Consider the following 22,284-nt stretch of genomic DNA (forward strand, 5'->3'; position numbering starts at 1 on the left):
GGCATTTTAAGTAATTTTCAAAGTTACGGTTTTGCTTATAATTTGAAAGTGCTTCTTTTCTTTCCTTGATAATGTTATCACAATTTGTATTCCACCACGGCGGAGAATTTCTGATTTTGTTTTTATAAGCTTTATATTGTGGAATTGATAGTTGAGCTGCATAATTCATAATTTATACAATCAGTTAAAAAATTATATTTGTCCGACGTATTTTCCATTTGGTAATAGTTATTGAAAAATTGCTCTGCTGAAATTTCGTACATGGATCAATTAGCCTTTCTTGTATTCCATTTACTTTTAGGAATAATTTCTTCAGGTAAATGAATGTCGGTAATTTCCATATAGATCATAAAATGATTCGATCCCAAGGTGTCTGTATGTATAGACCAATTAATTTTATTGACTAGATCAGCTGTAACGAAAGTAACATCAATGGCTGATTTATTTTGATCTGGCTTAGTTAAAATGGTAGGATGTTCATTATTAATTACTGTAAAATTTAAGTCATCTGCAGTTTTAATAAGTTGTATTCCAGTTGCATCATTATAATTAGATCCCCAAATCGTATGATGCGCATTGAAATCTCCACCTATAACTACTGAACCACTGACCTGTGAAAATATATTTGCCCAATCACATACTGTACTTTTACATTTAGGACGTTTGTATACAGATAATATATTGAGTTCAATATTTTTAAAGTTGGTTTTGATGCCACAAACTTCAATATCAGAATTAAAGTTATAATTTAGTTTTAGTTCACTGAAGGTTACTGTGCTACGGATAAGAATCGCAACGCCACCAAACCGGTCTTCCTGCCTATCTCTTCTTATTAGGTTATAACCATTAAAACTGTAATGGGAATCTTTTTTAAACCATGTTTCGCTAGCAAAATATCAATTTTTTTTATTGTTTACGTATTGCATAAAACTGTTTTTGTTTGACATAATAGATCTAGCATTCCATTGACCAATTTTTAAAATATTTTGTACATCCATTAGAAGCTATTATTGTTTACAGTATTTAAAACCTGTTTTAATTCATAAGTATAGTCTTATCGTCTAACGTTTTTATATCTTCAATTGAACGAATATGTTCTAAGATGTTCATTATAAAATTTGTTACAGTTTTTGTCAACTGATTTTTATTTTCAACTTTGTTACAATTGGGTTTATGTGGATTAGCCGGTAAAGGCTGGGCAGGTCCAAATGTAAAGGGAAAGATAGGTTTATGAATAGATTGTATGATAGGAGAGTTTGGTTTCCTTTCGAAGGAAATTCTTGCTCATTATTTTCAAGCAAAGAAAAATAATTTTGACTCATAACACCAGAAAATGATTGTTCACACAAATGTTTTGCCTCTAAAAAAGTAGTCTTTTGTTCGATCATTATACTTTTAATCTTTTTTGTTCATAAAAGGGACACTTTTTTGATATTGTAACATGCTCATTACTTTTACAATGTATACAATACATAGCTTTATCGCAAGTATGATTAGTAGTTTTAGTTTGCCCACATTGAATACAAAATTCCTGGGAACTTTTACATTGTTTTGACACATGACCAAATTTCAAACATCGATAGCATTGAACGACCCTACCAATAAACTGTTCTACCAGAAAATAAACTCTATTAAAACCTATATAGTTGGGTAGAATATTACCCTCAAAGGTGACAACTATAGTTTTTTATCTACGTATTCAATTTTTTCCTCTTTTTGGATTCTACGCTTTGTCCTATAAATATTTAAAACTTTGGAAGTAGATTCAATGTTTTCCATAAGATAATTAATGTCAAATTGGGTGTCTACATCCCTTACAAGCCCTTTAACTTCCAATAAGTGATTTGGAATGTAAGCTCTTAAATTTTGAGCGTCTAATTATTTATTTTTGACAAGATTATTAGCTTCTAAACGTGATGACAGCAAAACTTTTATACGATTACGGCTAATGCTTTTTATCTCTTTAATATGTGTAAGTTTCAGGGTCTTGAATAACAAGTGACCTATCGCCATAGGATGCAATCTAGACAAACCACTTTCATTCCCAATTTTTTCAATATAAACCCAAATATTATCTAAATTGTACTTATCTGAGACCAAGTTGAAATATTTAATATCCTTTTGTTTTTCTATCGGTAAAGTAGCACTAGGTTGAAAACTATTATTTTCCATTACACTATCTTCATTATTCACTTTCGTCTGAGAGGACGTCCCTAATGAACTTTGTTCCCCCATAATGGGGGAACCAATTTAATTTGTTTATTTAAAAATTCACTGGACTATAAAATGTTATTTTTAACGAGTATTAAATTTTTAACGAGTTTTTAATAATTCAACAAAAATTGATAAATCCGGTTCTCTCTTTAAACGATAGCCTGCGATCGATTCAAAGGTACGAATTAGACTGAAGGATGGTATGAGAAAGTAAAATTAAAAGACGAAAAGCAAAACAACTGGATAAGAAATAAAACAAAAGTCAAAGACACAGGACAACCTATAGCCAGGCTAAAATGGAGTTTCGCAGGTCATAACGCCAGACAAACGGACAATAGGTGGAATACCACGATAAAACAATGGAGACCATAGACAGGAAAGAGAGCAAGAGGACGACCCCAGATGAGATGGGGAGATGACATTAGAAAGATAGGAGGAACACACTGAAAACAGAAAGCGCAAAACAGAAGCGAATGAAGCAAACTGGGGGAATCCTATGTTCAAAATTGGATGAATTAAAAGGGCAAAAATAGAAGAATTAAATTACCTACTTACATCATATTAGCTACCAAATTTACACATTCTCTGTGGCTTGTTTTAACAAGTTCCTCCCAAGTTGGATTCGACATAGATTCTTTGATAGGTTTCATCCTCTCCAGAAGAATCTCACAACATTCTGAAACAGCCTAAAATAGTCATTTTAAAATAAGGTAAATAAATTTAAATTATACTTATTAAAACTACATATTTATACAGTGAACGCGTAAAGGTTGGAATAAATTCATTTTTTCGTGAATTAGCGATTTTGGAAATAAATCCCGAAACAGGTCGATTTTTATTTTTAAATTATAATTTTTTGGCATAATATATCATAATAATGACGTCATCCATCTGGGTGTGATGACGTAATCGATGTTTTTTTTAATGAGAATAGGGGTCGTGTGCTAACTCATTTGAAATTTTATTTAATTCTATATTCAGTAATATAAACATTACCATAATTATTTATATAGGGTGTCCAAATAAAATTTCTCTTAATAAATAATCATTTCGTTGTCAATCGAAACAAGAGCCGTCTTATTTTAGTTAGTTCAAAGAGCGCCAAAAGTGCTCTAACTAGTTTCGACTCTTGTTAGAGTCTCTTCAGAGAGCACATATTTGATTCTCTCTGAACCACTAAAATTCTGGCCGTCAGCCTCGATCCACAAATGAAAGATTATGATAACATGGATGCCGTGGCGGCATCTGCTAAAGACGAACGAAAGTTTAACTTTTAATATTATCAATATTAAAAATTGTAAGAAGCAGGCCTTCATACAGTGGCACAACAAGTAGAAGGCCATGTAAAAAGAAGAAGAACTGTCAGCCGTCACTAACGTTGACATGACAGCTGACTTGGCGGGTTTGAAAAGAGAACACTGACCACGCTGATGATTATGATTATATCCGAATAGTTCTAAGTTCTAATATTATGTTTATGTATTACGGAAAATAAAGAGTAGTATCCATATCCGGCCCGTTATTTAATGTCCTCACAAAATAAAACTTTATCAGAACTAATATTCTGGTTACACCTTTCGTGGCTTCTAAAAATTGCAAGCCAACGAATCGCCGGAGCAAAAGAAGGTCGAGGGAGATCTACTACCCAAGTAGCAATTTGTCGACGCGACAACGTTGTCTACCGCGTGGCAACGTTTTGTTACAACGTTGTTATTGCCTAGAAGACGACCCAATTCTGCACTAATTTGGTGGACGATTTTTGAGTTGTCTTGACGTTGCCTAGGCAACCTTAAGCGTTGCATAAGACAACTGAAGCGACTATAAAAAGTGCCTGCGTGCAATGGTTGCTCAAAGAGTCGGACTGGTTATGTTTTTTTACCTATATAAAAAGTAAACTATTTTGACATCATATCAGGTACATATTTAAATTTATATAAATACATAAATAAGGACTTAAACAAAATTACCTGATGTGAAATTTATAAACGCATCTCAGATTACCGTCAAATATGGATATTCCACCTTTAAAAAACACACGCGCTCATTTTTTATCACCTTTTTAACAAAAAATATGCAAATTTAAACAATATAATTTTAATATAAAAGCCAGAATTTATGTTAAAGATGTTTTGTATAAATTTAAGGTGTTGATGGTGCTTTTAAAGGTATTAGAAAATGCCTGCATTTTTTATATTATGTGTTTTTATTTTCTTTACATCCCAAAAAAACCAAAATGGTGCATTAAACAACATTACCAATATTACTTAAAATATACCTTATTATACCAACCATAGACGGATGAGACAACCGAGAAGTCCAATCGCCGACCAAACACGGCCTGGGCCGACTATCCCAACCACTTTAGAACGCACCCTCTTATTGGGTGACAGAGGTCATGTGACCAGTGCAATGAAGTGCATCATTCTCCTTAACAGCGTTGCCACATTTAGTAGATATCTACTGTTTTGGTATATTTTTGATATTATTTAAAAAATTCTAGTAGGCAATGTTTTTTATTAGATGTTTGGTATATTTCAATATTTTGTTGTCACTAAAATAAAATTTGCTTTTTAATAGTATTCAAACCCATTTCTAAATTAATTTTCAGACATTTTGTTACAATTTCTCAATGTCATTACCGAAAATAAGATTCAGGACGTAGATGATGATAATAGATGGACAGAGAAATGAAACTGGTAAATACCAGATCTAAATAAGGAAATCTTCATATAATTGGTTTGGAGAATTTTCAAAATGATTGTAACGCTCGGTTTCATAATCAGTTAAAGTGGATTTTAAATTTTAAGTAAGTTGGTACCTACCTTTATCACAATTCATATATGTATGGGTAAATGTCAACTTTAAATAAAGTGAATTTTACTTAATGTTTACTTTAAGTTGATTATGAAACCGGGCGATTTTGACAGGTAACCGTTAACACTGATTTTACTGTATTTACAGGGCCTAAAAAGAATCTACTGATTTCTATTGATTTTTTGAAAGCAAAACTACTATCCGCTGCAAGATAATTCGGATGGAATTCAGACAAAATATGTACAAAAAGTACATATGTTGTCGGAGTTTCAGCCAAATTATCTTGCAACGGATATAGTACTGAAAGAGTAAGAACTGGCCTGGCAACCCTGTCTAGCAAAGCTGATACAAAGATTTAAGCTTATCAAATCTACTGATAAAACAATGGACAATGGAGAAACCGGCTAATAAAAAACAAATAAACAGGTTGTTAAATAAATCGAAAATGTCCAGCAAAATAAAATATAAAATAATAAGAAAAAAGTAAGGTTATAAAGTAAATTCTTTTTTGCTCCTGAAGTTGCCGTAAACGTGCCACACATTTATAGAACTATACGTTAAGGCCCTGGGGTCGTGAGAGACAACTACCTAGTCGGCCAGAAAACCCATGGGCGTAAATTAGATTAGCATTATAACGTTTTTAAGTAGTTGCGATTGTTGAAAAAACTTAACTGTGATATGTAGTTGTCACAATAGTAATAACTTAGTTGCCCATATAACTAAAGATATTACTTAACGTTGTAACATCGTAATGTCAGTCGGGGTAGGGGTCGTTGGTCGAAACAACTGAAAGTCCACTGTGGCAACGTTATATACAGTGCATTTGTTTGTACTGACAACCAATGCGTCGAAAAATTGCTACTTGGGTAAGTTGCATCTCACTACCCGCCTGTCCAGCACGGTAAAATTTCTTTTATTAAGATCAGTGGGGGTCTAGTAGTGATGTTGATTGTAGTTACTTTCGAGAATTCATTACAAATCGTTACTTTTGTATAAAGTAATCATTTACAGTATTCGTTACTTTGATTACTATGATTACTTTTGTTACTTTTGTATTTGAGTACCGGTAATCATATCGAAAATCGTATTTCTCAGTAGGTAGGTATTTGTATAAAGTAATCATTTACAGTATTCGTTACTTTGATTACTATGGTTACTTTTGTATTTGAGTACCGGTGATCATATCGAGAATCGTATTTCTCAGTAGGTAGTTATTTTGTATAGGTATTCCGATATAACAACGACCTTCACCAATCTGTTTAAGGGATAAAAATTATTTACTATGATTACTTTTGTTACTTTTGTATTTGAGTACCGGTAATCATATCGAGAATCGTATTTCTCAGTAGGTAGTTCTGTATAAGTATTCCGATATAACAACGACCTTCACCTATCTTTTTAAGAAATAAAAATGATTTGATTACTATGATTGCTTTTGTATTTGAGTACCGGTAATCATATCGAGAATCGTATTTCTCAGTAGGTAGGTATTTTGTATAGGTATTCCGATATAATAACGACGTTCACCAAGTACGAAATAATCAGAGTAATCAAAGTAATCAAAGTAGATATCAATAGTCGGTACTCGCTCTGATACGATTGGTACGAAGTAATCAGAGTAATCAAAGTAGATACAATAGTCGTTACTCGCTCTGATACGATTGGTACGAAGTAATTAGAGTAATAAAAGTAGATACAATAGTCGTTACTCGCTCTAATACGATCGTTATGAAGTAACGAAGTAACCAGAGTAATCAAAGTAATCAAAGTAGATACAATAGTCGTTACTCGCTCTGATACGATTGGTACGAAGTAACAAAGTAATCAGAGTAATCAAAGTAACGATTTGCCTCTCTGTATAATAATCGTTACTTTCGGTATTCGTAAGTAACGAGTACTTTGTAACGAATAGTTACTTGTTCAACATCACTAGGGTCTAGCCTTTGGTCTAACCGGCTGATATCTTGAAGAGTTCGGGTGTCTGGCGTCCCAGTACCATAAATTCCCGCTTAGTCCATCTGACAGTCATGTTTAAGTTTTTGTCTTCATTCATGTCATGAGTATAGCTGAACAAACCGACAGTTCATTGAAAGTTTTTATATTATTTAATAAAATGGCACTGCAGATTAAATTACTAGAAACTGAAATGTTCTATCGTGACATTTGGTACTGAAATTTTAATACGTTCATATTACTAAGCTTTGTTTTTAAACCAAGACGAGTAAACTAAAAAGACAGATTCACACCCAAGAAAGTCACTAGAAATATCACCAAATACATCTTCTTTTTTGGTTGATCATATCGGCCGTTGACGCTAATCCATAAATATTATATTATACTAATACGTCGCTAAAGAGTTCTAAAAACAACTTTTTTATATAAAGGCAGACTAAAAATCTAAAAATTAAAGGAATAACGCAGAAAATACAAAAATCACTAATATAACTTCATTAACCTATGAAATGCCAATATTGTCAAAATTTTATAAATGTCATTAGTGTCAAAATTTGATATCAGTGGAGTAAACTTGCCTGAGGTTAGACCAATTACAAACAAGCATTAAGGCGCGGGAAATTTGAATTATTCCTCTTGATTTAAAAACAGACTATAGTAAACATACCCAACAAACTCCTTCACTGGCCAAACTAGCTCCTGTAATTCCCGAATTTGCTCCTATCAAATTGTTACTTGGTTTAACTGTAATCTTTTCCATCGGTATGCCCAGTTTGTATGCACAAGTTTGAATCGCCTAGAAATTTTAGTTTTTATTATTATATGATCAATGGGGTAGACACCAATGATGAGGTAATTAGGAGTTGCAAGTTATTGACTAAAAATTATGTTCCATTTGTTTGGATATTGTTATTACAAGGCCTTGCTAAGTTATAAATGTTATAATTAATCGTGTTTTAATGTTAGTATTGGAAGGCTTTAAATCAACTAACATTAACATTACATTGGTGACAAAAGAGGGATATTTAAATAAATAATTTGAAAAATATAAAGACATAAGCTGAAGAGAAACGAACGCTCTGAAAGAAAAGGGCTCCGAAAAGTTTCTGATGACATCACATCTTTGGAAAGCAAAATTTCAAAAGTTACTTTTGGTATTTCCAAACTATCTACGGATATTGTTATTATAATTATTTATAATTTTTAACTTAGTTACCTTAGTGTTTACTCCTTGACCTATTTCAACTCCGCCATGAGATATTGCCACGCTTCCATCACTGTGATATATGGAGACTAATACCCCATAATTAAAATATATCTCCATCGGGAATTTTATCGGGACTACGGAAATTCCTTTCTTACGCCAAATATTACTCTAAAAAGGAAAATATTTTTTGTTAATTTTGCCTTTCTTAACGCCAAACATATGGTTCTTTTTATAAATGGTATAATGCAAATAATTGTATGGTTTTGGGTTATGCTTGTCAACTTATGAGAGTGTAATGATATGATGCCTTCAGCCGGAGTTAGACAGGTCAACCGCAGAAGATCGAACGAGTGCCCATATTAGCGAAGACCCCCTAGCAGCGAAACCAAAGGAGAGATTGCACGGAGAGGGTATTTAAGACGAGCGAGGAGAATCATAAAATCAGTTCTTCTTGACGTATTGAATCAAGAATAACTCAAAACGGCAGAGATACAATAAATTTAATTGGGACTTTGCCAAGGTGGACGCTTCCGTATTGAAGAGGCATTTCGCCGCAACCGTATCCGCAGTGAGCAGTAGAGGCCAGTGGCCATCTCCAATCGGGAGACGATGGATGAGCGACCGTGTGTCGCTGTTTGATTGTTATCGCATTGGATTGACGAAATGTGATAAGCTCCGAGTCTGAATGTGTAGATAGATTCCATCTAGCGTGTTTGCTATTGTATATATTGTGTTGTGTATTGTATTATTCTAATATTGTTATTATGTTTTGATGACAGTAATAAGTATGTTATTTTTCCTGTTTTTCTGGTAATTTTCTGGTAATGCCTTCGCAGTTTCTATTATTTGTAAACCATGCGAATACTGAGGCAAAGAAGACTAGGGGAGATCTAAGAATTGCATCTCACTTCCTGCCTGCTCAGCGTGGCAAAAATTCCAACGAAAACTTGATCCCACGTAGCTACGTACTCAGGAGTATACTAATAGAAATAAATAATAGTTTTGCTGTAAAACGAAAAATAGAGATGACTTTTATTTCAATTCATTCAGAGAGCGTCGGCAACACCCTTACCGGTTTCAAGCTCGTTAGCGTTTATCAATATCATTATTAAATATAATTTACCTTATTAAATTTTTCGATTTCTTCTTTCCTTGTATCAATGTCAGCCCATTGCTTCAATTCTAATAAATATTCTAAGATTTTGGGATCCGTCTTGTCAATGTTTTTAATTTTGAACTCCAAAGCATCCATACCTATTTCCATTGCTGTATTTTCCATGATTGATTCGACTATAGCCACACCCTCAAGCATTCCTATGTAGATACAAAAGTTAATACATATTTATATATTTTAAAATATTTTTAGATGTTGGGCAAAAATAAGACTACAAATCGAAAAATACTGGTATAGTCCAGACGGTTAAGATGAATAACAGGCCTAACCTTGCATTAGGAGCTGCCCCAAATTTTATTTTTCTAATCTTTAGGGAGGGTTAATCAATAGTAGTGTAAATTTAAAATCTCGACTGAATTTCGCCGTTGCGTTAGCCGCATCTTGATTGTAAACGAGAACCGTTTTTGCTCAATATCTCCGCCATTTTCAACTTTTCGGCAAAAAGTATAACAACCAAAATTGTTAAAAATGCGATTTTATATCATTTCTATTATTACAATTTTTTCGTGCCGTCGATATTTTCCGAGTTATGGCGGAAAATAGTGACAGTTAGAGAATAATAAATTATTGAATTATCCCGTTTATTATTAGTTTTACGACAAAAATGTTCCTATACAAAAATAGAGAGAATAATTAAATTCTACACAATTTTGATCTCTTTCATGTTTTTGTTAAAGTGAATATTTAAGGTAGAACGTATGCGGTAATGGCGCGAGCGTAAGACTTGATTGATTTTGTAGCAATTGTTTTTGTTCAATATCTACGCCATTTTCAACTAAAATTGTTCCAAATATGATTTCCTACAATTTATTTTTAACAATTTTTTTCATACGGTTGATATTTTCCGAGTTAAGTGGGAAAATAGTAAAAAGTGGTGGGGGAGCATAATTACTGAATTGAATCTTGTTTCCGAGCTGCCCCAAAATTTATAATTCTCTCCTTCAGGGGAGATCAATAGTAGTGTAAATTTAAAATCTCGACTGAATTCCGCGGTTGCATTAGATGCCATAGTGATTTTAAAGGAGAGCCGATGTTGCTTAATTTCTCCGCCATTTTCAACTTTTCGACAAAAACGGTAGAAACTAAAATTGTTGGAAACGCAATTTCCTACAACTTATTTTCCATCAATATTCTCCGAGTTAAGGGGGAAAATAATGGAAGCGGAGGGGAAGCATAATTAGTGAATTGTCTCATTTATTATTAACTTTACGACATAATTGTACATGAACAAAAATAAAGAGAATTATATTTTATACAATCTTTGAAACTTCCAATGAAACACCAACCAAATTAAGTACATAATAAATACTATTGGTCCTTTTTGTCAATCCGGAAGGATGCTCGAATAGATTCACGGTACACTACACTCATTAAAAAATTTATGGAATGTGGCCTACATTCCACATCAAAATCAACGAAGACGAAAAAATTGAAAAAATGCGCATTGGCAAAGGTATTAGACAATGTGATACTATTTCACCAAACCTTTTTACCTTAACATTGGAAAATGTATTCAAACAGCTCGACTGGGAGGAAAAGGGTCTAAAAACATTAATGGTGTACGTTTGAGTCATTTGAGGTTTGCGGATGACATAGTATTATTTAGTACAGATATCAAAGAACTGGAGCAAATGCTGAAGGAATTAAAGCAGCAGTCAAATAAATAGGTCTCAAACAAAATGAACCTTCAGTAAACAAAAATAATGAGTAATGTAAAAACTAATCTTGTTATTCACAAAGTCAGTCTTGAAAATATAGATCACTATATATATCTTGGACATACCATTAAAATCGGCAAAAAAAAACAAATAGTCGAAATAACAAGGCGCATACAATTGTCTTGGGTAGCTTTCGGCAAGTTAAGCTTTATTTTGAAGAATAAAATATACCAATGTGTTTAAAACGTAGAGTTTAATGTATCTTGCCTGTAACTACATATGATCTGGAGACCATGGCCTTTACAAAGACAACCTTAGAGTAGCTCAGTACAACCCAAAGAGCGATGGAGAGGGCCATGCTAGGGATTAGTTTAAAAGCCAGGATTCGAAATATCGACATTCGTGAAAGAACAAAGATTACTGATACCGCAGAAGGTATAGCAAGGCTCAAGCGGCAATGAGTCGGACATGTTGGCCGAAAAATGGACACAGAGATTAACAAACTGGAGACCAAGAGAGAACAGGCAAGGAGTAGGCAGACCGCAGAAGAGGTGGACAGACGATATCAAACAAGTCACAGGAAAGCAGTGGATGAGAATTGCCAAGAGTAGAAATCAATGGAAGCAAATGGAAGAGGCCTATGTCCAGCCATAGACGAACACAGGTTGAAGACGAAGAAGACGACAAGGTGAGACGAACTCTAGTATATGTCAATATGTGCTAAAAACAGCCCACATATGTCATCTGTCATTCTATACTTATAAAGAGGAAAATAGTTACAAAAGACTCACCTGGTGCTCTGATGTAGCAACTAGCATGCATATCTGTTGTCACCGTATTTGATGACGTGGACCTCTGTTTTGAAGAATAAGTTGTTGTTAAGGCTAAAATTGTATAGGGAATCAAATCCTCGTTTCCTCCTTTTCCATGGTCGATAAAAAAGTTATTATTGACGAACTGAATATTTCCATCTCTATCCGTACCCACTTCGTAGTTGCTTAGTACAGGATTTCTCTTACCAATAATCGCGAAATTTTTTTCTATGGGAAGCCACATCTTAACTGGTTTCTTAAGCTTATAAGCCGCCAGCGCTGTAGCAGTTGAAACTATATTATGTCTTACGATTTTCCCGCCAAAACCACCTCCTAGACGTTTGACAATAACATTTATTCTGCAAAAGAAAAATACAATTTTAGTGATGATATGCGTGATAGCATATCCAGAAATGATCCTACTTCATAAAAAAGGCGATGCTACCGACCGCAGAAACTACAGGCCTATAAGTCTACTTTCTCATATTCGCACTATTTATAGGAAATCGGTCAGAATGCGCAACAAAGTGGCGGTATCAACGTTTGGTATAAATGTTTAAGAAATTCGAGAAGTCGCTTTAGATAAGATATTTTAACATCCCATTAATCACTGTAAATTAGGTATTTTAGAACTTACAGTAAATAGTTGGATACCTATTAATACAGTTAAAATAATTAGACAATAAATATTAAGCAAGAGAAATTAAACGTTTTTTCTACTCATCTTATCATATTTGAAACATTATTTGGTTAAAACATTTTATTTCTGTTTGCCAATGGTATATGGGGAATAAGGTTTAACCACCAGTTATACCAATATTACAAAGAACCCTTCTATAGCAAATTATGCAAAAATACAAATATTGTGCTGGGCAGGACACTTTATAAGAATGGATATCGACATAACACCAAGTAGAAAGCTTAGCGGAACTATGGTGTGACGTCGGCCAGTAGGAAGACTAAAGAAGAGGTGGATAGACGAAGTGAGAACCGATGATAAATCGATATTGAAGGTGGCCAACTGGAGGAGAGTAGAGAGTCAAAAGTCAACACCAGAGGAACAATAATAACAAAAAGTGTACAAATATTGGCATTTGCAGATGATGTTGATATCATAGCTAGAAGCAAAAGAGAAATGATAGAAGCATTGAATGCTATAGAAAGAGCGGCACAAAACAGTGGTCTAAATATGAATGAAATAAAAACCAAATATATGAAGGCCAGCAAATCGACAGGCCAAAGAAACCTACAGAATCTGTTAAGGAGGGGGTATGGTTTGAAATCAACATATCAAGCACATTTTTGTGATTTTTTTTTTCGAAGCTATGGTAGAATTATTTTATTTTTAAATTAAATAAGCATATTAAGTACAATTCAAAGAATATGCTAGAAAAAAATTCAATCCAAAATATTGAAAAATAATCCATTGGTGACAAATTTTGACAGGCAGCTCACAAAAAAATGGATTTTGCGGTGGACATCAGACGCTCGACACTCGATAATACGAAATAAAAAATTCAAAAAGATTTTATTAGCTTATGAGTTTCACGAGGTCACAACGTCGAGTTTTTTTATTTTTAGTGATTTTTGAATTTTTGGTATCGCTCAGAAATCAAAAAAATTAAATTTTTGGTAAAAATTTTGTGAAAATCAACAGATTTATTATTGTTGAACAAAAAATAAGCAAAAAAAGAAAAATATCTCGACGTTGTTACCTCATGAAATGTCTAAAGAAAATCTGTGCAAAATATCAGGTAGATCGGCCTAGTAGTTTTTCAGTTACAATGTCCACCGCATTTGAAAAAGCAGTTTTGAGAAAAATGCGTTTAAAGTTTTGACAAATGCATCTTCATCTTCTTATTTGTCTGCCAAATCGTAAAGTGATGCACATTGGAATATGTTTTTTGAATCGAGGAATAATCTACAAAAGAGAAGGCAAACAGTTGTTTAACGTTTCTCACTACGCTCAAGCGTGCTGGCGCGAAGTCGCGGCAAAGCGAGTCGAAGGTAGGGATATTCAACACCCTGTATCTCTGGTAATTTTACTCCGATTATTTTGAAATTTTCAGAGTGTATTCTTGAAAGTATGCACTTTTATTTGAAATAATAAAAAAAAATTAAATATTTCAAACCATACCCCCCCCCCCCTTAATAGGAGACTATAACATTGAAAGCGTAAAAAATTGTACATATCTAGGTTCACTAGTTACCGCAGATAACAATGTCAGCGAAGAAGTTAAGAGAAGAATACATATTGCTAATAAAACATATAATGAACTCAATAAACATCTAAGATCTAACAACATCACAAGAAAAACCAAATGCAAAATATACAAAACCCTGATAAAACCGGTCCTTATATATGGATCAGAGACATGGACACTGACGAAAAGCGATGAGAACTTATTAGGTACGTTTGAACGAAAAATCCTTAGACACATATATAAGGGGGTGAAAGAAAATGACGTATGGCGCAAAAGATATAACTTTGAACTATACGCAGCATACAACGAACCCGACGTCATAACATCCATAAAGATCGGACGAATGTTGAACGAATGTTGGAGACCGAAACACCAAAACACATAATGAAGCAAACACCAGTAGGGAGAAGGTCAAAGGGAAGGCCCAAACTTAGATACATGGAACAAGTAGAACAAGATCTGAAAACACTTGAGATTACCCACTGGAAGAACAAAGCAAGGAACAGAACAGAATGGCGGAAAATCCTAGAACAAGCCAGGACCCAAAAAGGGTTGTCGAGCTACTGATGATGATGATGATGATGATGAACTGGAGGAGAGCAGCCAGAGACAGAGATACTTGGAGACAGATGTAGGGAGAGAGATGTACTTACTTATTAGCAGGAATTTTTAACGCTACAGATGCTGCTGTTTGGACACCATCCATCCACTGAGTACTAGAATACATGTCTAATCCATCATCTTTGTAAACAACATTACAACATTGCGTTTCCATGTAAAAATGAGCCTGCCAACCTAGCTCTACCTTGCCATTAACGATATGTTCTGTATTTACCACTAAAAATTAAAAAAATATATTTGACCTATTTGCATAATTTGTTTTATCTAGGAAGACCGTCAGTTTATGTGGTTAGTAAACAAGACGTTGGTCCTATGCAACTAATTGTTAACAATGAGCCGATTACAAAAGTTAACCATTTTAAATTTCAAGAATGTTAGATAAATGAGACACTACATCCTGTAGACCAGGGCGCATCTGTAAAAATATTAGTACATTTGGACGTTGAGAGGTGACTCATATTTTTTTTGCAGAAATTGCCTGAAAATAACTCATATAATAATATTTTAGTTATCCTCCCACTCAAAAAGGTCCGGAACATTGTTTAAATAATCAAAATGTCAAAAAATGAAGGAAAAATTCGATTTTTTTCTTCGTTTTTTGATTATAACTTTAAAATTATTCATTTCCGAGAAAAGTTGCACTAACATAAAAGTTCCGTAATTAAACCTACAATAAAGGATTGGTTAAAAATTTTAAAAATTGTCACCCTTGTTGCAAAACAGCAATAATTGCGAAAAAAAATCATAAAAAAACAAGTATTCGCATTTTACGTTTTTCAACCATTTATGCTACACTGAGGACATTCATATTTCACCCAAAAAAAACATTATGATATAATAAAAGAATACTGTGAATTTCATTGAGATCGGTTCAATATATTTTGCAAAGAAAATTTTGCAATCGAGCTTTGGCCAAAAAATTCATTTTTTCAAAATGTTGCGGGACTGAACATAAAGCAGATAGCAAGTTAAAACTTTTTTTACATATAGAAGAATACGGTACCTTTCATTTACAATTTGCAAAATTAAAATCGGTTAACTACAACGGCGCGGCGTCAGGAATTTTTTTAAATAAACATTAATTTTTGGTGCTACGCGCAGGACAGCGGATAGTTTGCTCTGATTGGGCATTCCAATGACCTATGATAATTATTGATAAATTTTAATTTTTAGTACATTTCGATATAAATAAATAAATTTGTTTATTGCAAAATAAAAACACTTTACTCTGTCCTTTAAAATAACACTTTTTTTAGCAAAAACTTTCTTTGTTCATATATTTTAACTTAGAGAATAAAAGTTTATTATTTTTAAACATATGCAATTGTTTAAACAATATTTCACAAACAATAATCAAATTAGTTTGATTTTTGTGGATTTAAAATATTGAAATACAACAAAATATAGAGTGAGAAAATAATATATTAGATAAAGATTGGAAGAAATTTTGGTGGAAATCAACTTGTTTGAATCGAACACCGCTGTCCTGCGCGTAGCACCAAACATTAATGTTTATTTAAAAAAAATCCTGACGCCGTGGTAGTTAACCGATTTTAATTTTGCAAATTGCAAATGAAAGGTACAGTAGTCTTCTATATGTAGAAAAGTTGCAACTTGCTATCTGCTTTATTTTCAGCCCTGCAACATTTTGAAAAAATAAATTTTTTTTTGCGAAAGCTGGATTGCAAAATTTATTTTTCAAAATCTATTGAACCGATCTTAATGAAATTTACAGTGTTGTTTTATTATATCATAAAGTTTTTCTGGGTAAAATATGTAAGTGTAGCATAAATGGTTGAAAAACGTAAAATGCCAATACTTGTTTTTTATGGTTTTTTCGCAATTATTGCTGTTTTGCAACAAGGGTGACAATTTTTAAAATTTTTAACCAATCCTATATTGTAGAAAATTTAATTACGCATGTAAGTGCAACTTTTCTCGGAAGAGAATACTTTGAAAGTTATAATCAAAAAACCAAGAAAAAAATCGAATTTTTCCTTCATTGTTTGACTTTTTGATTATTTAAACAATGTTCCGGACCTTTTTGAGTGGGAGGATAACTCAATTATTATTTTATGAGCTAATTCCAAGCAATTTCTGCAAAAAAATATGAGTCACCTCTCAACGTCCATCTCAAAACAGATGCGCCCTGGACTAATACTGTTGAAGAAATTAAAACTCATATGTATAGAAATGGCAAGTTTATCATTTATGAAATGTAGATGTATAGTTTATGTGCAATTCTGCAAATTCATTAGTATGATGAACAAATTAGAAGCCTTCGAGATGTGGTCATATCGTATAATGATCTAGTGGAGTCAATGGAGGTTTTCACCTCCGATTTCGTTGAACCTTCATCGAATTTTATGAAAATTGGTGAGTAGTTAGAGGATACCTCAAGGAACAAAGGTGATATGATGCTAACTTGCGCTTTTACCCTGGGGGTGGATGCCACCCCTTCTCGGAGGTGAAAATTATTTCATTAAAAATAATACCATAAATCGATAAAGGGGCAAATTCTAAGCAAAATTTGTTATATAAAATTATTAATATAAATCAATACTTTTTGAGTTATTAAAGATCAAAGATTTTATTTTTTCGTAAAAAAAATGCATGTTTTAAAGCTGTTTTTCACGTGTAACACAAAAACTATAAGCTTTTACAAAAAAGTTATTATTACCAAAATTAAAGATAATAAAAAATTGAATACACTTCTCATTTAAAGAAGTACACTAATGTTAATTCAAAGAAAGTTATGGGTAATTGAAGGTATATTTTTTTTGACGAGTACGCAAATTTAAGTATTCAACCTTAAATAACGGGAAAAGGATGCATTTTATAAAATATACCTACTAAACACTTGTCAAAGTACTTTGGAATACTTATCAAATGAGCTTCATAAGACGTTAATAGCATCAAAATTAAGCAAGTTATGATGAAAATAAGAGAACCCTTTGGATTTTTTTTGGAAAAAGTTAAAAATAAAACATCTTCATTTCCAGAAAAATTAAAATTTATAGAAATCCTTAAAAGAGTTTCTTTATAATAGCATAAGTAATGATTTCAACAATTTTGACCGGTTTAGAATGCATATTTTTGAAAAAAAGATGTAATTTAAAAAAATCAGAATTTTTCAGATTATCGTAATTTTCATTTTCTTTTAATAATAACTCCAAAAATACTCAATATACGAAAAAAATTATATATATTTAAATTTTAGTTTTTTCTGTACCAAATATTTTATCTGTCTTACTATTTCTTTAGGGTACAAAATAACCGAGATAGAAACGTTTTAAGCTTAAATTTTGCCTGCGAGAACCATGTAACCGGGCAATTTAACCTTTTATTTTTAAAAAAGTAAGGGGTTTAGAAAATTAATTTTAACGTGGTTTAAAAGCCCTTAGTTTCAGCTTTCAAATAGTTTTTAGGCGAGTCTCATGTCTCAAAATTAACGGAGTTATTAAAAAAAAAACAATAACATTTTTTGGAAAAAATTTTAAAAGATAAATTTTGAAAAAATTTTGGAGCATAAATTTTAATGCTATCAACTTGTTCGTGGGCTCATCTGATAGATATTTTTAAATACTTTGACAAATGTTTAATAAGTTTGTGTTATAAAATGCATAATTTTCACGTTATTTAAGCTTTAATACTTAGATTTGGGGTAGTCACCGAAAGAAATATACATTCAATTACCTATAACTCACTTTTAGTTAACACTAAAAGGTTTTTCTAGTAAGGAATTTATTTCATTTTTTATTATCTTCAATTTTGGTAATAATAACTTTTTTGTAAAAACTTATAGTTTTTGAGTTATTTATAAAAAATCGGTTAAAAACGTGCATTTTTCTCAGGAAAAATTAAAATCTCTGATCTTTAATAACTCAAAAAGTTATGATTAATTTCAATAACTTTATATAACAAATTTTGCTTAGAGTTAGTCCCTCTATCGAATTATGGGGTTATTTTTAATAAAATAATTTTCACCCCCGAGAAGGGGTGGCATTCACCCCCAGGGTAAAAGCACAAGTTGGCACCATGTCACCCTTGTTCCTTGAGATATCCTCTAACCACTCCCCAATTTTGATCCAAATCGATGGAGGTTCAACGAAATCGGAGGTAATAGCTCATATCCACCTTCAGTGACTCCACTAATCAGAATATCATGGAATTAACGCATTTGAAACATAAATGTACATAACATATAATGCTGGGGCATATAATGAGAGGCGTCAGATACTGGATACTGCAGTTAAAACTCAACGGAAAGATCGAAGGAAAAAGAGGAATTGATAGGAATAAAATATTCATGGCTCCGAAACCTTCATCATTGAACTGGCTTATCATCAGATGGATTGTTACATGCCCCGCAAGATCAAGAACAATATCTGCAAATTGTTAAGGACGCTACACACGCCTAAAATTTGTGCACGGTACTCAAAGAAGAAGAAGGCAGACCGAATCAATAGGAAAATATCAGAAGTCATGGAGCACCTGAAGATATGGTTTGACTGCTCATCCAAAGCTATAATTATTATTACCGTTTGGATCGCCAACCTTCGAAAAGAGGCAACGTAATAAGAAGAAGTGACCTAATTTTCCTAAATATCATCATCCAACCAATTCACGTCCACTGCTGGACATAGGTCTCCCCAATTGTTTCCACACTTCACGGTTTTGTGCTGATTGTTGCCAGTTCTTACTAATTCGCCTGATATCATCTGTCCATCGTGTAGAGGTCCTTCCTCTACTGCGTGTATCTTCTCTTGGTCTCCATTTTCTTCCATTCTCTTTCCTAAATATGAATTTCCTTAATTCTAATTGAGGTCAAAAGAAAATACTTTATACTTTTAGTCAAATATTTAGAGTTGGGTTATAACATCATTTTTATCGTGACAAGATATCGCGTAATGACGACACTTCGTAACATTGACATTTCGTAACTATAACTATTCGTAACGTCAAAATTTAATTATTCTTTTTTTTTTAACGTGGAAACCAACTTTTATTTCAGTTACAATTGAAGTTCTTCTTCTTCTTCTTATACTTGTTGTAGATCTGTCGATCTATTAACTCCGATGTTGAAGTATTTCTTGAGAGGTAGACTACCAGGTATCTCTCCATCTTTTTGGTGGTCTCTCCCCGGTGGAGGCCAGCTGGTTTTGATTCTAGCGCAATTCTTGGTAGTCTGTGCTCCTCCATTCTTTTTACATGACTGTACTATTCTCTTCGTCTTTGACTACCCCATCTTATTACATATTACACGCCACATTGTTCCCTGTTGATGTTTTTTCGTATTCTATCCCTTCTTGTCTTCCCTGCTAGTGTCTTCATTTCTCCTGTTTGTATCATGCTTTTGGTTTTGTTGGTGTCTTCTCGTGATTCAATACCATAGGTCATAACAGGTCTGATGCACTTTTTATAAATTCTAACTTTGCTGTCCCTTCTCATATACAGTTGAGTCCGCGAGTCTTTACCCGTGCGTCATTAATACCTGGCGAGATAAAACACATACTTTTTATTTAGCATCATTCTCTTCCACGCATGAAATTAATGACAAACCAGCTGCCGCCTGCTTTTAAGTTACAACACATGTTATTTTTATGAACGATTTAGACTCAGTGCATAGGGCTTTTCATTCACAGTTATTTGTTTCGAGCTTCTGTCATGTGTCACATAATATTAATATATCTACGTCGTACGTTATTGGTATATACCTTAGACAAGGAAAGAGAGAGGACGAGTAATCCTATGACCAAAAGTGAAGCCAAACCGACACCAGAGATTTTGATCATCGACGTATCTTTGGGGTATTGTTATGCATTGAGTATTTTAAATATAAACATGAAATGTATTTAAAATGAAGAATTTGTGTACGGTAAATATTTTACTAAGTTGCTCATATTACGTACATATGTTTCAATACGTACATATGTTTTTATTACGAATTTTAGATGATGCTTTACTTTATTTTTTATGAAATTTTAACCTTCAACGAACACCCACCACTGGCAACCCATTGTTATTTTTGACGTGACCGCCATGTTTTTGGTGACAAACAAACCAAAAACTGGCTTCACTTTTGGAACGTGTGTGTTAAATGAGTGTTACCCGTCCTCTCTTTTTTCCTTGTCTAAAGTATATACCAATGATACAAACCAAAGACGTATGACGTAGATATATTAATATTATGTGACACATGACAGAAGCTCGAAACAAATGACAATCGATGCAAAGCCCTATTGAAAAGAGATAGGTACAAAAAAAACGATTGAGGATGTCTTCACATATTTTAAGTACAATTTCTAACGTTTTGGTTTGTTTACTTTTGTGGCTGTCAGTTTGTTGAATTTTTTGCTGTTATTTTGTCGAATTTTTGCATTTTGAAGTTCTTTATAGTATAGGTACAAACAGTTGTTTTCACAACTAATTTTATATTGGAGTTAGAAATTTTGTAATAAGTTTATGTTATTTTACGATAAATTTTGACAACGTACAAAGCTAACCTCATTGTTGACACAGTTGAATGCTTGTGTTTAAGGTTCCGCCAAAGTGAATAAAATAACAAAAAGAAAATATGTTATTGAACTCTTTTATAAATTGTTTATTTCTTTATTAATCAATGATAATAAAATAATTTATTAAGCTACTTCAAATGTAGATGTAATTATGCAGCAAAATGTTAAAGCAAAACTTAAATTTGACATTCTATTTATTTGACAACATCAAATTTTATACTATAACCCGTGATCGGAATAATATCCACTTGCCGTTGCGTTTAGTAAATTTCCGACTTATTTCGTATGCTTTAAATGATGACGCACGGGTAAAGACTCGCGGACTCAACTGTATATGGGTTATTTCAGACCACATCTCTCAAATGACTGCGGCCTTGTTTATTTGTCCTCTTAGGTCTCTGGCTGGGTCATGATACACCTAGATATTTGAACTGGTTTAGCTGTTCTATGGGTTTCCCATCTACCAGGAGCTTGCATCTAATTGGTTCTTTCGCTATGGTAATGCATTTTGTTTTCTGCGTGGATATGTTTATGTTGAGTCGTCGACATGCTTGGTACAATCAATGAAGTTGTCTTTGTAGCTCATCCTCTACTTCAGTAATTGAAATTACGTTTATCAATCAGGATAGGGGCCGTCCATTAAACACGTGATGTTTTTTTGCATTTTTTAACCCCCCTCCCCATTGGTGATACATGGTGAAGTTTAAGACTTTACCCCCCCCCTACCCCCTTATATCACGTGTATTTTTTAGGATCTACAAAAAATCTATTTTTTTAATTTCTATATTAAAGACTACAATAATAACGTTTAGAGGTAGACAGAAAGGTTGCAGGTTGTTTTTGACTGACAAAAATAATGAAAAAAATGCGAAAAACATTTTTGCACCAAATTAGTATTAAATACTAAATGTATTATGCATAAACATTATTTAATGTACGTTATCCTCGGATCACTAATGAGCAAGACTTTCTTAAACGCCAATAACTGGAAAAGCATCGAGCAAGTCAGTAGTTGGCACAGTGCTTTGTTCAAGATCAACATCAGTTTTATCGAGCCACTCGGCGTCATTATTTTCGAGCACTACGCAGAGAATCTCTCTCGATCTCAG

At 33.0% G+C, this 22,284-nt stretch overlaps 1 protein-coding gene across 3 annotated transcripts in view; it reads right to left on the reverse strand.

The window, feature by feature from the left end:
* LOC114327560 (uncharacterized) overlaps window positions 1-22,284 on the reverse strand; it is a 122,605-nt gene that overhangs the window by 12,473 nt on the left and 87,848 nt on the right. For all 3 annotated transcript variants that reach the window (XR_007700102.1, XM_050658081.1, XM_050658082.1), the window contains 6 exons: window positions 14,690-14,873; window positions 11,812-12,191; window positions 9,312-9,502; window positions 8,198-8,356; window positions 7,649-7,777; window positions 2,770-2,900 (listed from right to left, as the gene is read on the reverse strand). Coding sequence is in view for 2 of the 3 variants with exons in the window: in XM_050658081.1 (XP_050514038.1) it covers window positions 2,770-2,900; window positions 7,649-7,777; window positions 8,198-8,356; window positions 9,312-9,502; window positions 11,812-12,191; window positions 14,690-14,873 (1,174 nt within the window). In the remaining variant the exon portion in view is untranslated. The remainder of the gene's footprint in view (window positions 1-2,769; window positions 2,901-7,648; window positions 7,778-8,197; window positions 8,357-9,311; window positions 9,503-11,811; window positions 12,192-14,689; window positions 14,874-22,284) is intronic.

The sequence above is a fragment of the Diabrotica virgifera genome, chromosome 8 (assembly GCF_917563875.1).
Source record: "Diabrotica virgifera virgifera chromosome 8, PGI_DIABVI_V3a".
Classification (NCBI taxonomy): domain Eukaryota; kingdom Metazoa; phylum Arthropoda; class Insecta; order Coleoptera; family Chrysomelidae; genus Diabrotica; species Diabrotica virgifera.